We start from the raw sequence: 13,653 nt of genomic DNA on the forward strand, positions 1-13,653 counted from the left end.
CCCCTTCATCGTTTGCTCCGGACTCTGTCAAGTCCCCTCCCTGTGCCGTCCGGTCAAGCAATAATGCGAAGAGGCGCGATCGATTCTCCAAAAGCTTCAGGCTACCTTTGCCGGCTTCTGTTCCTTGGGTGGCTTTCGTTGAGGCGCAGTCCTCTGTGACTGTTGGGTGACTTGGGTCAAGATCTCAGGTTCGCCATTCGGGACCGTCGGCATCTCTGGATCCTCCTGTTGTCTTAGGATTCACTCGGCGCCCACTGACCTGCGGCTATTGACCCTATTCGTGGCTGTGCGTTTGGCATCCGGCCCGGATCCATCTGACAAGACCCAATCCCTCTGGCTAGCGCAGGTACGCGGATGCGGTAACGATGGACGGCACCCCTCATACATAACAGCGCCCAGCTACCCATAGAACCGGTTCCAGCCAAGAGAGAGACCGAGAAATTAGAAGGACGTGACTTTGCGTCATAGTCATATCACTCTCTTAACTCCAGAATCCTGAGAGTCCTGAGACCTCGTGAGACCAGCTCCTACGGAGCACTCCCGTAATCCTTGGCTGACTGACCTCGTGGTCTAGTGCGTTTGTAAGGCGTACGCAGTATTCTACGGCGTATCCCGATGTCCCGTACCCCTGGGTCTGAAGATTTACCCGGCCGGGTAGATGCTTACCTACGCCGTCGGTACCTATCCGACACGCCGATCCGGAAACTGGCCGAAAATGATTGACATGTTTCTCAGATGTCACTTCAGTAAGGCAGAATTGTGGATGTCTTGAGAAGATACCCCGTACATGGGATCGTTTCAGTGCGGGCAACCCGGGTTTCTTCCAGGAAAACCGCTGGTAATCTTGGGAGCAATTTTCCACGCCCAAGACAGGCTATTGAAAGAATCTAGCTCTGTTAAGCCTGACTTCAAGCTAACAAGAAGCCGGACAAGAGGAAAAACCAGTTGGGCTGTCAGCCACGCCCACTATCGTGTGAAGAGGTCTCCGCTGGTAAGATTAAGCCACCGTTAAACGGTGGAGAATCCAAGAATGACAGGGATCGACATTGCTCATGCGTCTATTCGGAGGTCCATTCCTTTGGCATGCCTCTGATTTGGCACATTCAACGTTGAGAAAGCAATCTGAGTTCGTCCGGTTGTTCCAGACTAAGTCACTTCATCTGTGATTTGTCCTTGGTTGGTCTTGGAGTCCGCGCTGCGTCTTTAACCAGAGCACAAGCGTTTTCAAGCTGGTGCTGGGCAAACATGATTTTCGCGAACTTGGTAGGTGCACTTGCTACCCAAGATGATGGATGCAGCGATCTCGATTCCGCAGAATAAGGATTGCCGTAACTATCATTCAGTCATTGCGGCATTGACCACGGATCGAACATCCTGAGTACTCTTCTTGTGTATTATTGGCCTGTGCCGTTTAAAATAGGAACGAACGGCCCGGTCCTTGAGGGACCCCAGTCTACCGGTCTCCAACGGCCATTACCCATTTCATCTAGGCTGCTCACGACAGAAACAGGATCCACATCATCTCTTCGCCCGAGTTGACGCTTGGGACGTCTTGGAAGCCCAGGAAAACACAGTCGCCTACGGCGAGGGTATCCACCATGGGAGCTTGCAGCGAAGCAGGGGCCCCTGAGGGGGTATATATAAACTCCGTTGCTGATCACTCCTCCGTCTGCTCGATCAGTCTCTATCATCCTTCTCACCACAGTCTCTCATTCGGTTTTGGCTCTTCAAGAGCAGTCATTCGTTTTATACCCATTTGAGAATACGTCCGTCGTTCTTTTTTCAGGCCGTCTTGTTGTTTGATTAGTTATCGCCACCACAATGCGTTCGAAGCAGCTTTTCATCCTCGCCAACCTGGCGGCGTACGCTCTTGCTTTTCCGACCGACCTTTCTTTCGACCGTCGTGCCCCGAACGTGGGAGTTGGTGCCGGCCTCCATGTTGACTTGGCTCCTTTCCTCAGCGGTGCCCTTAATCTGAACATTTTCGTTGGCCTTGGTGCAAAGGGAGCTGCTGCCCTGGAAGGATGTGCGATGGGCGCGAAGGCGGGTCGCTTCGACGCTGATGCGAAGAAGCAACTTCACGACTGGCTCAACAGCTCTTCCGCAGTCCAGATCGATGTCGATCTGAAGACGTCTGTGCTGAACTGGTGTACTGGAGATGACTCGTCCGTTCTGGACATTCAAGCCCGCGCCGGAGCGTCGGTGTATATTCCCGCCGTTGCCCAGATTGCTGCCAAGGGTGGCCTCATCGTTACTATTGACGGCATTCTGGAGGGCGCCGAGCGCGCGGTCCTGGCTGTCCTGGATCCCTCTGCCAGAGCCTCTCTCCTTTCCTTCCTTTCTGGAAAGGCCGGTGCAGCTCTTGATCCAAAGGTCAAGGCAGCACTTCACCTTGTCGCGGCTGGAGGTCTCGTCTCTAGTCTGACAGAGGATGTTAAGGCTGCTCTGGAGGCCTTCCTTAACAGCGCCGAGTCAGCTCTTGACGCTCAGTTGAAGAACAACGTCCTGGCTTGGCTGAAGGGTACTATTGGCGGCGCCGTTGTCGCCCTCGACAACCTGGTCGACACTGCTCTGGCGTCCATCTCCATTGGCTCCGCCATCGCTACTCGCGTCAACCCCAACGGTGCTCTCAACGCCGCTGCCCAGGCCTCCCTGCTTGGTTTCCTCCAGGATGTTGCTGACAAGCTCGATGATGGTATCAAGAAGTCGCTTGAGCTCGCTGCTAAGGGCCAGATTGCGACTGCCCTGAGCCCCGATGCCCACGTCGCTCTCTCCAAGTGGCTTGCTAGTGTCGACTGCACTCTGACCGCCGAGCTCAAGGGTGTTGTCATGTACTGGCTCACCGTCGGTGTCGCTGTTCACGACACCGTCACCCTGACCCTCGACGAAGTCACCAAGGTCACTGCCTTCCTCACTGGTACCGTTGGACAGAGCGCCAGCGCCGCTGTCCGTGGTGCTATCGCTGTTGCCGCCGCTGGATCGAGCATCGCTGACCTCACCCTCGACACTGTTGCCGAGCTGGCCAGCTTCCTTGCTGGGGTTGGTGTGGACATTGACGACGACATCAAGGCCATCCTCGTCCACTGGATGACCGCCTGCTCCTGCAGCACCAAGGCTTCTGGCTCTGTCGACGCTTCTAAGGCCGGTCTTCCTGCTGTCTCGGGTGTTCCCGCTGCTTCGGGCGCTGCCGCTGTCTCTGGCGTTCCCACAGTCTCTGGCATCCCCAGCGTTCCCAGCGGTGCTGCCACTGCTCCCTCTGTCCCCGGCCTCTCAAACATCCTTCCCGGCGGTCCTATGATCCCTAGCGTCCCGGTTGCCAGCGACATCCCCAGCAGCAGCGTCCCCAGCCTCCCTGCTGGCGCCCCAAAGCTCTCCAACCTCAACCTTCCTAACCTTCCTCACCTTCCTAACCTTGGCAACATCCCCGGCGGCGTCTCTGGCAACACCGACAATCTCCCTGCCGTCTCCAGCGTCCCCACTATGTCCGCCGTCCCAATTGCCAGCTCCACCGAAACCAAGGATCTCCCCGTCGCGACCATCAGCGGCATCCCCAGCTCCGCCCTCAGCTCCAGCTCCGCCACCTTCTCTCTGACGAAGATCGGCAACAAGAAGTGCTACTGCGTTGAGGAGTAAACAAACATCCAACCTCAGCTGGCTGTGAAGACGATCAAGATCAATTTTTGATGGCGAACAAGAAACAAAAAATGATAGAAAGGGCAATTGGCTTTTTTTCAATGGGTGTTCGCAGCCATGGGTTGGTCAGTCGGATAGGTTTATCTTGAGCGGGTCCCTTTTTATGTGTGCGTGCGTGTGTGTATATCTATACATAGTTGCGTTTTAATTGTACCCTTACTTCGAATTACACTAGTTGCCCTTTCTGATCACATCAACAAGACAAGTCTGGGAGCACGACAAGCACATACTACTGGATAGAAAAATTTTCCTTATGTCTTATATGAGTTGTAGATACCTTTTTAGACTAATGAGAGTTGTTTGTTAGAACTAGTTCATATCTATTTATTGGACTTTGTTTGCTTTTTTTAAATTCCTGTGAATATATTATAATTTTTGACCTAGGTGGATAGAATCTATCTAAGTCTGCATTTGTATACACTCCGTTATATATATATTGTGTATAGTCTGCGCGAGAGCCGAGAGTCGTTTGTTCAAAGGTGCGATGCGATGCGATGCGCCTATAAAGTATGTATCCCCTTGCTGCCCAAAATGTGACCTTTTGCCGATCAATCATGTGACTGTTACTGTATTGTAACAGTTTAGTTAAGGCTAGTTAAAGGTTTGGTTAAGAAGATCCCTAAGTCCTGCCTAAGATTTGGCTAAGGCTGCCCCTAAGCCTAGTGGCTCTTCCAGGCGATAGTTAATACCAAAGAATGAGAAAAGATACAACTAAATTTCAGCTAAAGAGCCTCACTATTCCCAATGTGTCAGACGTTACGTTTTGGGTTGCAAGGGGATACTATAGTATAGTAACTTGAGTATATATATTAATTAAGCCTGTAAGGAGTACTTTAAAATATCCAAAAGGCTTGATTTCAATAGCTTGATGGACATGGTTAAATAGAAATATATAGATAGATACCTAGTAAGCAAGCAGATCTATCTGCAGGTATGTTGAATGAATGAATGGCAGATCGTTATAGCGAGCGAATGGTATGTACTGTACTGTGAATGAAAATAAATATATTAACTACTAACTAGATAGATAGAACTATTTTAAAATCCTGACGCATCACACGTTCTAGCCGCGCCGTAGCCGGGTGGAGCGAGGGGTTACTGGACAATATATATAGATATACTAAGTGAAGGGTGAAGGTAAATCTTATTATCCATTCTGATAGATTACCTATTCTTTCTAGATAGGGCATTTTGCGGCCAGCTCCACATGATAGTTGTGCTGTGAACCGTCTGTGTACAGGAAACATAGTTCCCGGCGAAGGGTTTAAACTAGCAAACAATCTTCTCGAGCCTCGAAAGACACAAAAGAAGGTGAACGGCTGAAATGCTTCCTTCCAAGCTCCACGCCGCAAGCATTCATTGCCACGTGGTGAAAGAAAACCTTGGTGATACTAATAATGGCCAATCCTCCCTATTTCCTACCAGACAAATCCTTACTACCTGGCACCTACCTATTTTCTTCGTTTGTGCTTGTTGTTGTCGCTTCAGGCGGCTTCTCTGAGCTCGAGTTCGTGCGACGCATGGCTTTCAGCTTCTCTCGAAGCACCTTCTCGCGCAGTTCCGTGGCGGATAACCGTGAGATGGGGTTTGGACGTGGATTATTATTCTTGGTCTAAAAAGAACAAGCCACAGCCCGAGTCAGCCGTCAGAAGCATTGGAGAGAAAATAATTTATTATATTATACATATATATATGGGGAAATAGATGGCAATACATGGTAAAGCTTTCGAGGTTTTCATTTACCCACCTCGTCAGGGCTTACAGTCTTTTGCTCCTTTTCGGGGGCCTTGTCGTCGTGGGCATCTTTGGAGTCTCGATGTTCTTCCGTGTCTGCAGGCGGAGGTAATCGCATAGCGGTATCCTCTTCTACATCAGCCATCCTCTGTCGCTTCTCAGTGGGTACGGACACAGAAGGCGTGTTGCGCCGCCTTCGGCCAGCTGGGGCATATCTTTCAATGGACCGACGCCTCTTCCTCTCCCTTCTGCGGCTGGGGCTGCGGCTTCGCGAATGGTCGCATCTTGGACTGACGCTGAGGGTGCGGGTGCGACCTCTGCTGCGATCGCTTGGGCTTCGGCTCCTGCTTCTACTCCTGGTTGGGCTTCGGCGTCTGCGGTCGAGCGACCGGTCTCTGCTGCGACTTAAACGGCGGTCATCGTCGCGGGGTTTACGGCCCTTGCCAACATCAGCGCGTGTTTCTCTTCTATCAGCTCTTGAATCGTGAGATGAAGATCTCCATCTGCTGCCCCTAGGCTCGCGAGAGCGCGAGCGGGAATAGGAGCGGGCAACCGATCTGGACCTTGACCTGGATAGAGAAGGGCTCCTTCTGCGACGGTATCTCGGCGCAGGGGATCGCGACGGGCTGCGGGACACGGAAGATGTGTTTCTCCTTCGGTATCTTCTGGGAGTACGTGAGCGAGATGAGTCACTGCGGGTACCGGATCTAGCTCGATCATCACCGTGATCTGGATTGCGCCTTCTATCTCTTCTGTATCCCCGTCTGTCAGGAGAGCGAGAGCTGCTGATGGATCGCCAGCGCCTCCTGTCCCTAGACCTATCTCTGTCCCCATGACGAGATCGACGTGGTGGCGGGGATCTGGAAGGAGACACCGAACGAGAAATTGAGCGGGTTATGGATCTGGAGTAGCGACGTCCCCTCCGTGATCCCGGTGGAACATACGAGTCCATCTCGCGCCTTGGCGGAGGGTCACGGTAGCGATCAGGGCTGCGTCGTCTGCGCGGTGGTGGTGAGCGGGAGTCTCTGAAATCTCGAGGTCCCCGACCTCCACCTCTCCGCCCACCTGCACGTTCTGCCCGCTCTCTCTGCCTGATGCTTTCGAGTTCTCGCTCTCGCTCTCGCTCTTGCTCCTTTCGCCGGCGTGCTTCTTCCGCGGCTCGTTCCGCGTCAAGCTGGTCGGAGTTAGTAGCTTGCTGGAGAAACTTGTGGGTGATAACGTTACCTTCTCCTGTCTCAGCTCCAGCTTCTTGGCCTCTAGAAGCTCCTTGGGAACTCCCTGAGGGTTCTCTTGGGCACTGAGGCATAGGTTCCAGAGCTCTTTGCAGAACTTGGGCGTATCCTTGTCGAGAAATCCGGTGAGCTGGATCTGGAGAGACTTGATATCGGGCTGGATATAAACAAGGAACGCCGTCAGCAATGTCTCGTTGACAGGTCAACACGGACAGAGCCTTGAGGAACGGGCTTACAAATCGCGAGCCTTCGAGAAGATTGAAGCAGAGCTCGATGACCACGTCATCCTCGTTTCCCAGGATCTCCGAGATCTTGCCAGCAATCCATCTGCAATAGAACACGGGACCGTTAGCTCCATAGCCCAGACCAGACCAGATCAGAAGGTGAAGGTTGAGCTCACTTCTTCATCACCTCGATGTTGACCTTGGTCATGTCGACCTTCTTGTTGAACTCTGGAGGGAACTTGGTCTGCTTGACCAGCTTGGCATCGACGTTCGTCGCCATGATGGGCAGACGCTGATGCACAACTTTCCTCCTCTCGAGCAGGTGTCAGAGAGAGACGCAGTGAGATCGCGAGCGTGTGCGGGGAGCTCGTGACACGCGAAGCTTCTTGCGTTGGCGGCGTTGCTGACCGCCCGACTCCGGCACACGTCGGCCCGGGCCGTGTGGCCTTAGGCACGAAGTCTGGTGCCTCAGCATGCTCAAAGCCTGCTATCGAGTACAGTTCACATCTAGGTACTAGCTGCTACTGGAAAATATCTTAGATGCTATGATTAAATACTTGGATAAATAATTTCAGAAATGGAAATACCAGTAAACGAAACCAGATACGTCCAATCTTGACTGCTTCCATCCTCTGCCGTTCTACCGCAACTCCGCCAACACCCTGTTCACATCTTCCCTTGAGCGGCGCAAGTCTTCATCGACCGTGGCACCGTGATCCTGCACATGCTTCACCTTGACCCCGTAATGCAGATCGATCAGGTCCTTGGCCCGCTGCAGGTCCGGATTCTGAGCACCACAATCCGGTTCCTGAGTCGGTTCAACTTGAGGGACACCAGCCGTTCCGGGTTCTTGTTGCTTATGAACGTTGACGAGAACGAGCGCCTCCTTGTGGCCCTGCAGGATCAGATGTTAGATCAGGACATTTATTTTTGTAATTACACCCCAAGACGATCTTGAAGGGTTGTCGGTGTAGAGTAAACGTCATAGTGTGAAAAGACTCTGAAATAATTCATGACACACATACACAAGCTCGTAGCGATGTCAAGTCCGAGAGGACCTCAGCAACCTGCATTATGGTGGAAAGGAATCTGTGACCGTCTCTTTGGTCGATGGAGAAGAGAGAAAGAGAAAGGTCACGCGAACTGAGCCGTCCTAGCAAGGACGTTCAGTGAGATATGAGTTATACGAATTGATGACGGGCAGATGGTATGGATATCTGGCCCAGAGAGGAGGTGCAGTCACGCGTCAGGTCCCCTTGTCTGCGAGCTTCGAGAACGGGCTTCTTATTCTTATGTCCGAGGACTCTGGTGACGACCACGTTCCTGCAGCTAGTTGGCGGTCAGAATACTTGTTTTGAGAATGATGTATCGACCAGAGAGGATTTATGCGTTGCCTTGGTATGAAAAACCTAGGACTATGTCGTCATGAAATAGTAGGTACTATGAAGTAGACTGTTGGTTCGTTCCTGAGGGCCCGGGGTGGAGCTCGGGAAGGATGACGGGCTTGGCTTGGCGTTGACAGAGACTGGTTTGGATTCCCGCTTTGAAGTAAACAACTTGAACTTTGACAACCTTAGGTAGGTAGGTATGGATGTTATCAGAATACGATCAAGTCCTTTTTTTTTTCTTTGATTAGGCAACTTCCTACTAATTAAAGAGGTATTCAGACGATGCAAAGCAAGGTTCCTGCTCCAATTTAAACTACAAATTACCATCCCATTAGTTAACAAATCATTTCCAGCTATTGAAAACACATCACGGCTTTCGTGTGACTGAGTTCCATATATATAAGAAAGCTCTGCGCATCAGAAAGTCCATATGCCAACTCTTCCTCAGCTATTTCGTACATTGAATGAATAGGTAAAGCATGACAGCAGCCAGCCAATCCCAGTCACCTTCACCTTTCAATCAATCAATCCTGACCCCGACCCGAACCCTGACCCTGTTCGATTACGCTTCTCAAGACAATCCACCAGCTCAGGGAAACTGTCAAGCCGTCGCATAGAGCGATAATTAGTGTGGATGCCATCAGATGTGAACAGCCGCGGTCTGCGCTCATATTTATTGCGGAAGATGTGCAAACCCATGGATTCGGTTTGTTCGATACGCTGTGCGTACTTCTCCGCGCGGAATGGCAAGGAACATGGAGCATCATTCGATGGTTGAGCTCTTTTGTCTAAGGCGAAGTCGACGAATTGTTCAAGCTGCGCTTCTGATAGCTTGAATATTCGATATCCTGCTGTGGGGTGTATGAAAACGTCACGACACTGAGAATGATTCGGTTCTACAAGTAAGCCGCAGAAGTAGCTCGATAGTAGAATGAAGGAGCCAGAAGGGAAAAAAGAATTAAAAAAAAGGAACAGAATGAAAAAGCACAGCATACATCTCTCTCACCCTCTCCGCGATCAAACAGAACGACTCCTCCAAAAAAACTGGTATTCAGCCCAGTACCTGACCACATCAGCAATTCCCAGAGGATACTGATCATGATCTAGATATATCAATATGATAGAAAAACGTCGGTATGGGACGAGGCTTAAAGTGATCAGGCACCGAGATCGGTCCAGGTGGTCGACTGGAGCCTGGGCAGCGGTAGGGCCTGTCATTGGTCTTATCAAACAGAAGAGCGGCTGTATCGTGAAAAGCCGTAGCAACCATCTCAAGTAATCGGAGTTTGAATGCTCTTGATCCTATCGAGCTGTTTTTGTAGGCTTGTGCGATCTGGAAAAGGAACATGGATTAGTGTCTTAGAGACCTAGATGCTGTCACAAACAAGTAGGTAGCAAAAAAAGACCAAACTCAGAATCAACATGGAGCGCATCCGGCCTGAAATTCTCCTGTAAGGTATTGACCATTTCAACCGATTCTGGCTTCGGTTCCACATGGTTATCGATCTTAGCATGGTAATTGGCATAATCGTAGTAGACGTCGCGGGTTGGCAGGCCATCGACAATCTGCGCCAACGTATAACCTGTAAGATCTGTCGACAAGATGCGACGGAGGGTTTGGTCGAACGCTTCCAGGTGCTCGGGTCCTAGATGGTTGGCGGCGACTTTTGCATTGGTGTTTGTTGCCATAGTTCCCGAGGGAGGAGTTCGCCACAAAAGCAATGGCGCTCATGCCGCTGGAATGGGGGCAAACTGCAGCCTCAACTGTCAAAAATAGGTAGATACCTAGGCGAGGGGTTCTCTCTGCATAGAATCAGTGGGACAATGTTCAAAAGGCGAAGCTGAGCTTTGGGAAAGAGTCTCATCATTATGCCCTGGACCGTACAATGAGACTATCGTACAACATCACTGTTTAGAAACATATTCCTAACAATTCATATGATAAAACAAAAAAATCCGGGGTATGAAACCCAAAAAGGCAAAAATCCACTTACATCGGCGACCGGCCCCATCTCCGAGCGGCGCTACTCGGCAGACTCCGCCGCGGGCAACTCGGACTCTGTCCGCGACTCCGAGAGACTCTGCAACTCCCGCGCGGAGAAAGCGAGTTGACTCCCCGGCTTTGACTTATTCCCTCAGAAACGACGTCTGGAGTCGTTCACCCCTCTTTCTTTCTCTATCGTTCTTTTGAGTGTTTATATTATCACCGCGCACAATTCACAATGGCGTCCACGATCAAAGCCAATTGCAGAAAGGTCATGTGCATAGGACGGAACTATGCGTACGTTTAAACCTGACGATGATAATCCCGCGCCTCTACCTCTGCCTCCATTCATTGAGGTCATTGGACTTGTCCTCAACCCTGTTTCCCTACCCCGCCATGTTCAAAGTACTCTATTTACCATACCTATTCAATGTCGATAGCTAACAATCTTCCCCGCCGCACCTTGCGGAACCACGCCCACTACAGAGAGCACATCGCCGAGCTGAACAACGCGCGGCCCAAGCAGCCCTTCTTCTTCCTGAAGCCGACGTCGTCGATCCTGCTGCCGGGCCAGGGACCCATCCTGCGCCCCAAGGGCGTGATCATGCACTACGAGGTGGAGCTGGGTCTGGTGATGGGGAAGACGGTGCGGGATCTGGACCCGGAGGATCACAAGGGGGCGTTGGATGCGATTGACAGTAAGCCGCTTTATCCCCTGTGTAATTGGCTGCTAGTGCTGGGCTAGTTCTGATTGGTGATAAAGGTTACGTCCTCGCAATCGACATGACGGCGCGCAACGTCCAGGACGAGGCTAAGCGCAAGGGTCTGCCCTGGGCGATCGGGAAGGGCTTCGACACCTTCCTGCCCATCTCGGAGCGTATCGCCAAATCCCGGATCCCGGACCCGCATGATGCCTTCTTGAAGCTGTCTATCGGCGACAAGCTGCGCCAGGCGGACTCGACGGGGCTGATGCTTTTCCGTATCCCACGGATTTTGGCGGACATCTCTCGTGTGATGACCCTCGAGCCGGGCGACTTGGTCTTGACGGGCACACCAAAGGGCGTCGGGGAGGTCAAGGCCGGCGAGGTCATGAAGGCTAGTATTGAGGTCGACGGGAAGGAGATCAAAGAGGGGAGGATCGAGGTCGAGGTTAAGGACCGGGAGGGCAGATATGAGTTCAAGGAGACTTGATTGGGTCAGGAAAGTGGGACTGGTTGCAAATAGTAAGGAGACAGATGGATGTATATACTCTGATGCTTTAGAGAATGTATGTACGAAAGTAATCTGGTATATTAGGTTTAACATAAACTCTAGGATACTGTACATGGGACAAACTTTTAGCAGAACGTAACTCACTAATTATAAAGTATCATCAGATCACTCTCATCTGTCGGCACAAGAGAGATGCACCTTCTTTTCCTCTTTTTCTTGGGTTTCGCTACTTTTCCATCTCTTGAAGATCGTTTCATCCCTTCCAGCTTCCTCTGCAGCTCTTCTGCTTCTGTTATTTTCAAATCATCCTCGTTCTCTGTAGCCATTCCTCGACAAACCTCGCTAAGGACGTCCCAAGTCCAACCGTCCTCATCCATCTTCTTCTCCAGAAGATCTCTAACTCTTTCATCGGTGAGTCCTTCGCAAAATGACACGATGACGCCCTTCTCTCGTCCCCGTCGCGGCATCCGCGTCCAGACTTTTTCGGCAGAAGAAAAGTATTCGGCTAGAGATCGTCCGTTCTGCTCAAAGTCTGGCAAACTGTGGTTTGTGGGCAACGTTTGCTGTTCTTGACTAAAGTCCTGGTCCACGAGCTCTAAGGATGGCTGCTCGTTCTCACCATTAGTGACTCCGTGTTCAGACACTGGCTGAGCGGATGGCGGGATGGATTCATCCAGGGGTACGGAGTCAGGAACGACAAAGTCGGGATCATCCCGATTGTTCATGTTCTCAGGGCCACATGTCCATGGACACTCGTCGATACGACGAAGACTGCAGTTCGCAGAAATAGAATGCTCAAAGTTTTGACTGTGTTGCCCATGTCCTATAGATATCTATCAACGAATGCCCAGCTAACCATTATTAACAAGAGGGGAACCGATGCGAACGGGCTATTTCCAAGACCAAAAGGAATCACCTAAGCCACCAAATAAAAAGAGTGTAAAGGACAGCCAAATATCCCACATACGTACCAGCTCTGGCTAGGTCCCGAACCCGCCTGCCATTGGAACGCGGTGCCTCCGCCTCCAACATTATCAAGCGCTTAACTTCGTCCATTATCTCCCTCCTTGTCTGCTCGACTGCTCGGTTCTGCTCCGGAATGAGAGCAGAGAATATGCTCCCCGCATTCTCCAGGCTAGCCTTGAATTCCGCATGTTCGTCTTCTAGCATCCCGACACGTGGATCCAGACATTCAATCCTGGTACCCAATCTCGTCTCGATATCTCTCAATTCATTCCGCAGCCCACGATTTTCGTTCACCAGCGTCTGAACATCCTTCAGCTCATTTCTCAGTTCACGATTCTCCGCTGCCAGCTGCTCAACCAATGTCGCAAGTTCCGCAACGGAGGTCTTCAACGTGAGTGCCATCTCAGCGGTCGATGCAAGTGTAACTCCCATACCCTCGATGCGATCCACAAGGTGTATATTCTCGCGACGGATCTCGTGTGCCCACAGAAGAGAAGCCGGGTTTTCATTTTGTGCCGACGATTCAGGAGGAGTGTCCGGAGACACCGTGGCGATGTCCATGTCTAACAAGGGCTGCGAGTGTGAACTGTCTGATAACGATTGTCCAGATAGAGAAAGCGTAGACTGGCGGAGACTCAGGTGTCGATAAATGCTGGATTTCTTTAGGGAGACGGAACGTTTCTTAGCCCAGGAAGCCAATTCGAACGATGTGAAGTCGGTAACCTGGATAGTAAAGCTGGAAGAGAGAGTCCCTGAAGCGAGCGTCAACGGACGAGACGCCTGAGATATGGCGCTGCCTGCAGATGTATCATAAGAGTACGAAGACGTATTCCGAGATTCAAGTCATCAATGAGCGTAGTAGAACATAGTAAGACGAGGGTCGAGAAACGAAAGATGGATTCTTGTCAAGTATGTAGCATGAAGGGTTCAAGGCTAGGTCGATCCGAGGGGATCAGTATCTACTACAGTGACAACAATTGGAAGGCGCAGGCCTGGGAAGGAGCCACCGGCGACTCAGCGCATTCTCTCAACCTACGTCTATCATGTCGAAACTGAGGCCTACAGTAGTGGCTACAGTGACAGATGGGAAAAACAGTTGAGCAAATCTGGAATGGCATTTACCTCTATCTATTGCAATGAGAAGCAGGTATGCGACCACCCCCTTGTGTCATCATCATTCATTCGTTCGCCTCGCCTGTTCCGATGGAGATAGGACATGA

At 51.2% G+C, this 13,653-nt stretch overlaps 6 protein-coding genes across 6 annotated transcripts; 2 read left to right on the forward strand and 4 right to left on the reverse strand.

Annotated features, from left to right (window-relative positions):
- Positions 1 to 1,821: 1,821 nt before the first annotated feature.
- Positions 1,822 to 3,633, forward strand: VTN00DRAFT_7016 (uncharacterized protein; the record flags this gene model as incomplete). The annotated part of the gene is made up of 1 exon (XM_069433717.1): positions 1,822 to 3,633. One exon carries the CDS (start codon positions 1,822 to 1,824, stop codon positions 3,631 to 3,633), a length of 1,812 nt encoding a protein of 603 aa, XP_069287070.1.
- A 1,507-nt stretch (positions 3,634 to 5,140) lies between these two features.
- Positions 5,141 to 7,163, reverse strand: VTN00DRAFT_7017 (uncharacterized protein; the record flags this gene model as incomplete). The annotated part of the gene is made up of 5 exons (XM_069433718.1): positions 5,141 to 5,305; positions 5,441 to 6,601; positions 6,652 to 6,816; positions 6,896 to 6,986; positions 7,060 to 7,163. 5 exons carry the CDS (start codon positions 7,161 to 7,163, stop codon positions 5,141 to 5,143), a joined length of 1,686 nt encoding a protein of 561 aa, XP_069287071.1.
- Positions 7,164 to 7,523: 360 nt separating this feature from the next.
- Positions 7,524 to 7,956, reverse strand: VTN00DRAFT_7018 (uncharacterized protein; the record flags this gene model as incomplete). The annotated part of the gene is made up of 2 exons (XM_069433719.1): positions 7,524 to 7,778; positions 7,909 to 7,956. 2 exons carry the CDS (start codon positions 7,954 to 7,956, stop codon positions 7,524 to 7,526), a joined length of 303 nt encoding a protein of 100 aa, XP_069287072.1.
- A 1,692-nt stretch (positions 7,957 to 9,648) lies between these two features.
- On the reverse strand, positions 9,649 to 9,960 carry VTN00DRAFT_7019 (uncharacterized protein; the record flags this gene model as incomplete). Its single annotated transcript, XM_069433720.1, has 1 exon — positions 9,649 to 9,960. The coding sequence occupies one exon, from the start codon at positions 9,958 to 9,960 to the stop codon at positions 9,649 to 9,651; it is 312 nt and encodes a 103-aa protein (XP_069287073.1).
- Positions 9,961 to 10,493: 533 nt separating this feature from the next.
- On the forward strand, positions 10,494 to 11,446 carry VTN00DRAFT_7020 (uncharacterized protein; the record flags this gene model as incomplete). The annotated part of the gene is made up of 3 exons (XM_069433722.1): positions 10,494 to 10,552; positions 10,742 to 10,953; positions 11,019 to 11,446. 3 exons carry the CDS (start codon positions 10,494 to 10,496, stop codon positions 11,444 to 11,446), a joined length of 699 nt encoding a protein of 232 aa, XP_069287074.1.
- Positions 11,447 to 11,610: 164 nt separating this feature from the next.
- On the reverse strand, positions 11,611 to 12,994 carry VTN00DRAFT_7021 (uncharacterized protein; the record flags this gene model as incomplete). The annotated part of the gene is made up of 2 exons (XM_069433723.1): positions 11,611 to 12,238; positions 12,384 to 12,994. 2 exons carry the CDS (start codon positions 12,992 to 12,994, stop codon positions 11,611 to 11,613), a joined length of 1,239 nt encoding a protein of 412 aa, XP_069287075.1.
- Positions 12,995 to 13,653: the final 659 nt, after the last annotated feature.

The sequence above is a fragment of the Thermoascus crustaceus genome, assembly GCF_041956765.1.
Source record: "Thermoascus crustaceus strain CBS 181.67 unplaced genomic scaffold VTN00scaffold_4, whole genome shotgun sequence".
NCBI classification, from domain to species: Eukaryota; Fungi; Ascomycota; class Eurotiomycetes; order Eurotiales; family Thermoascaceae; genus Thermoascus; species Thermoascus crustaceus.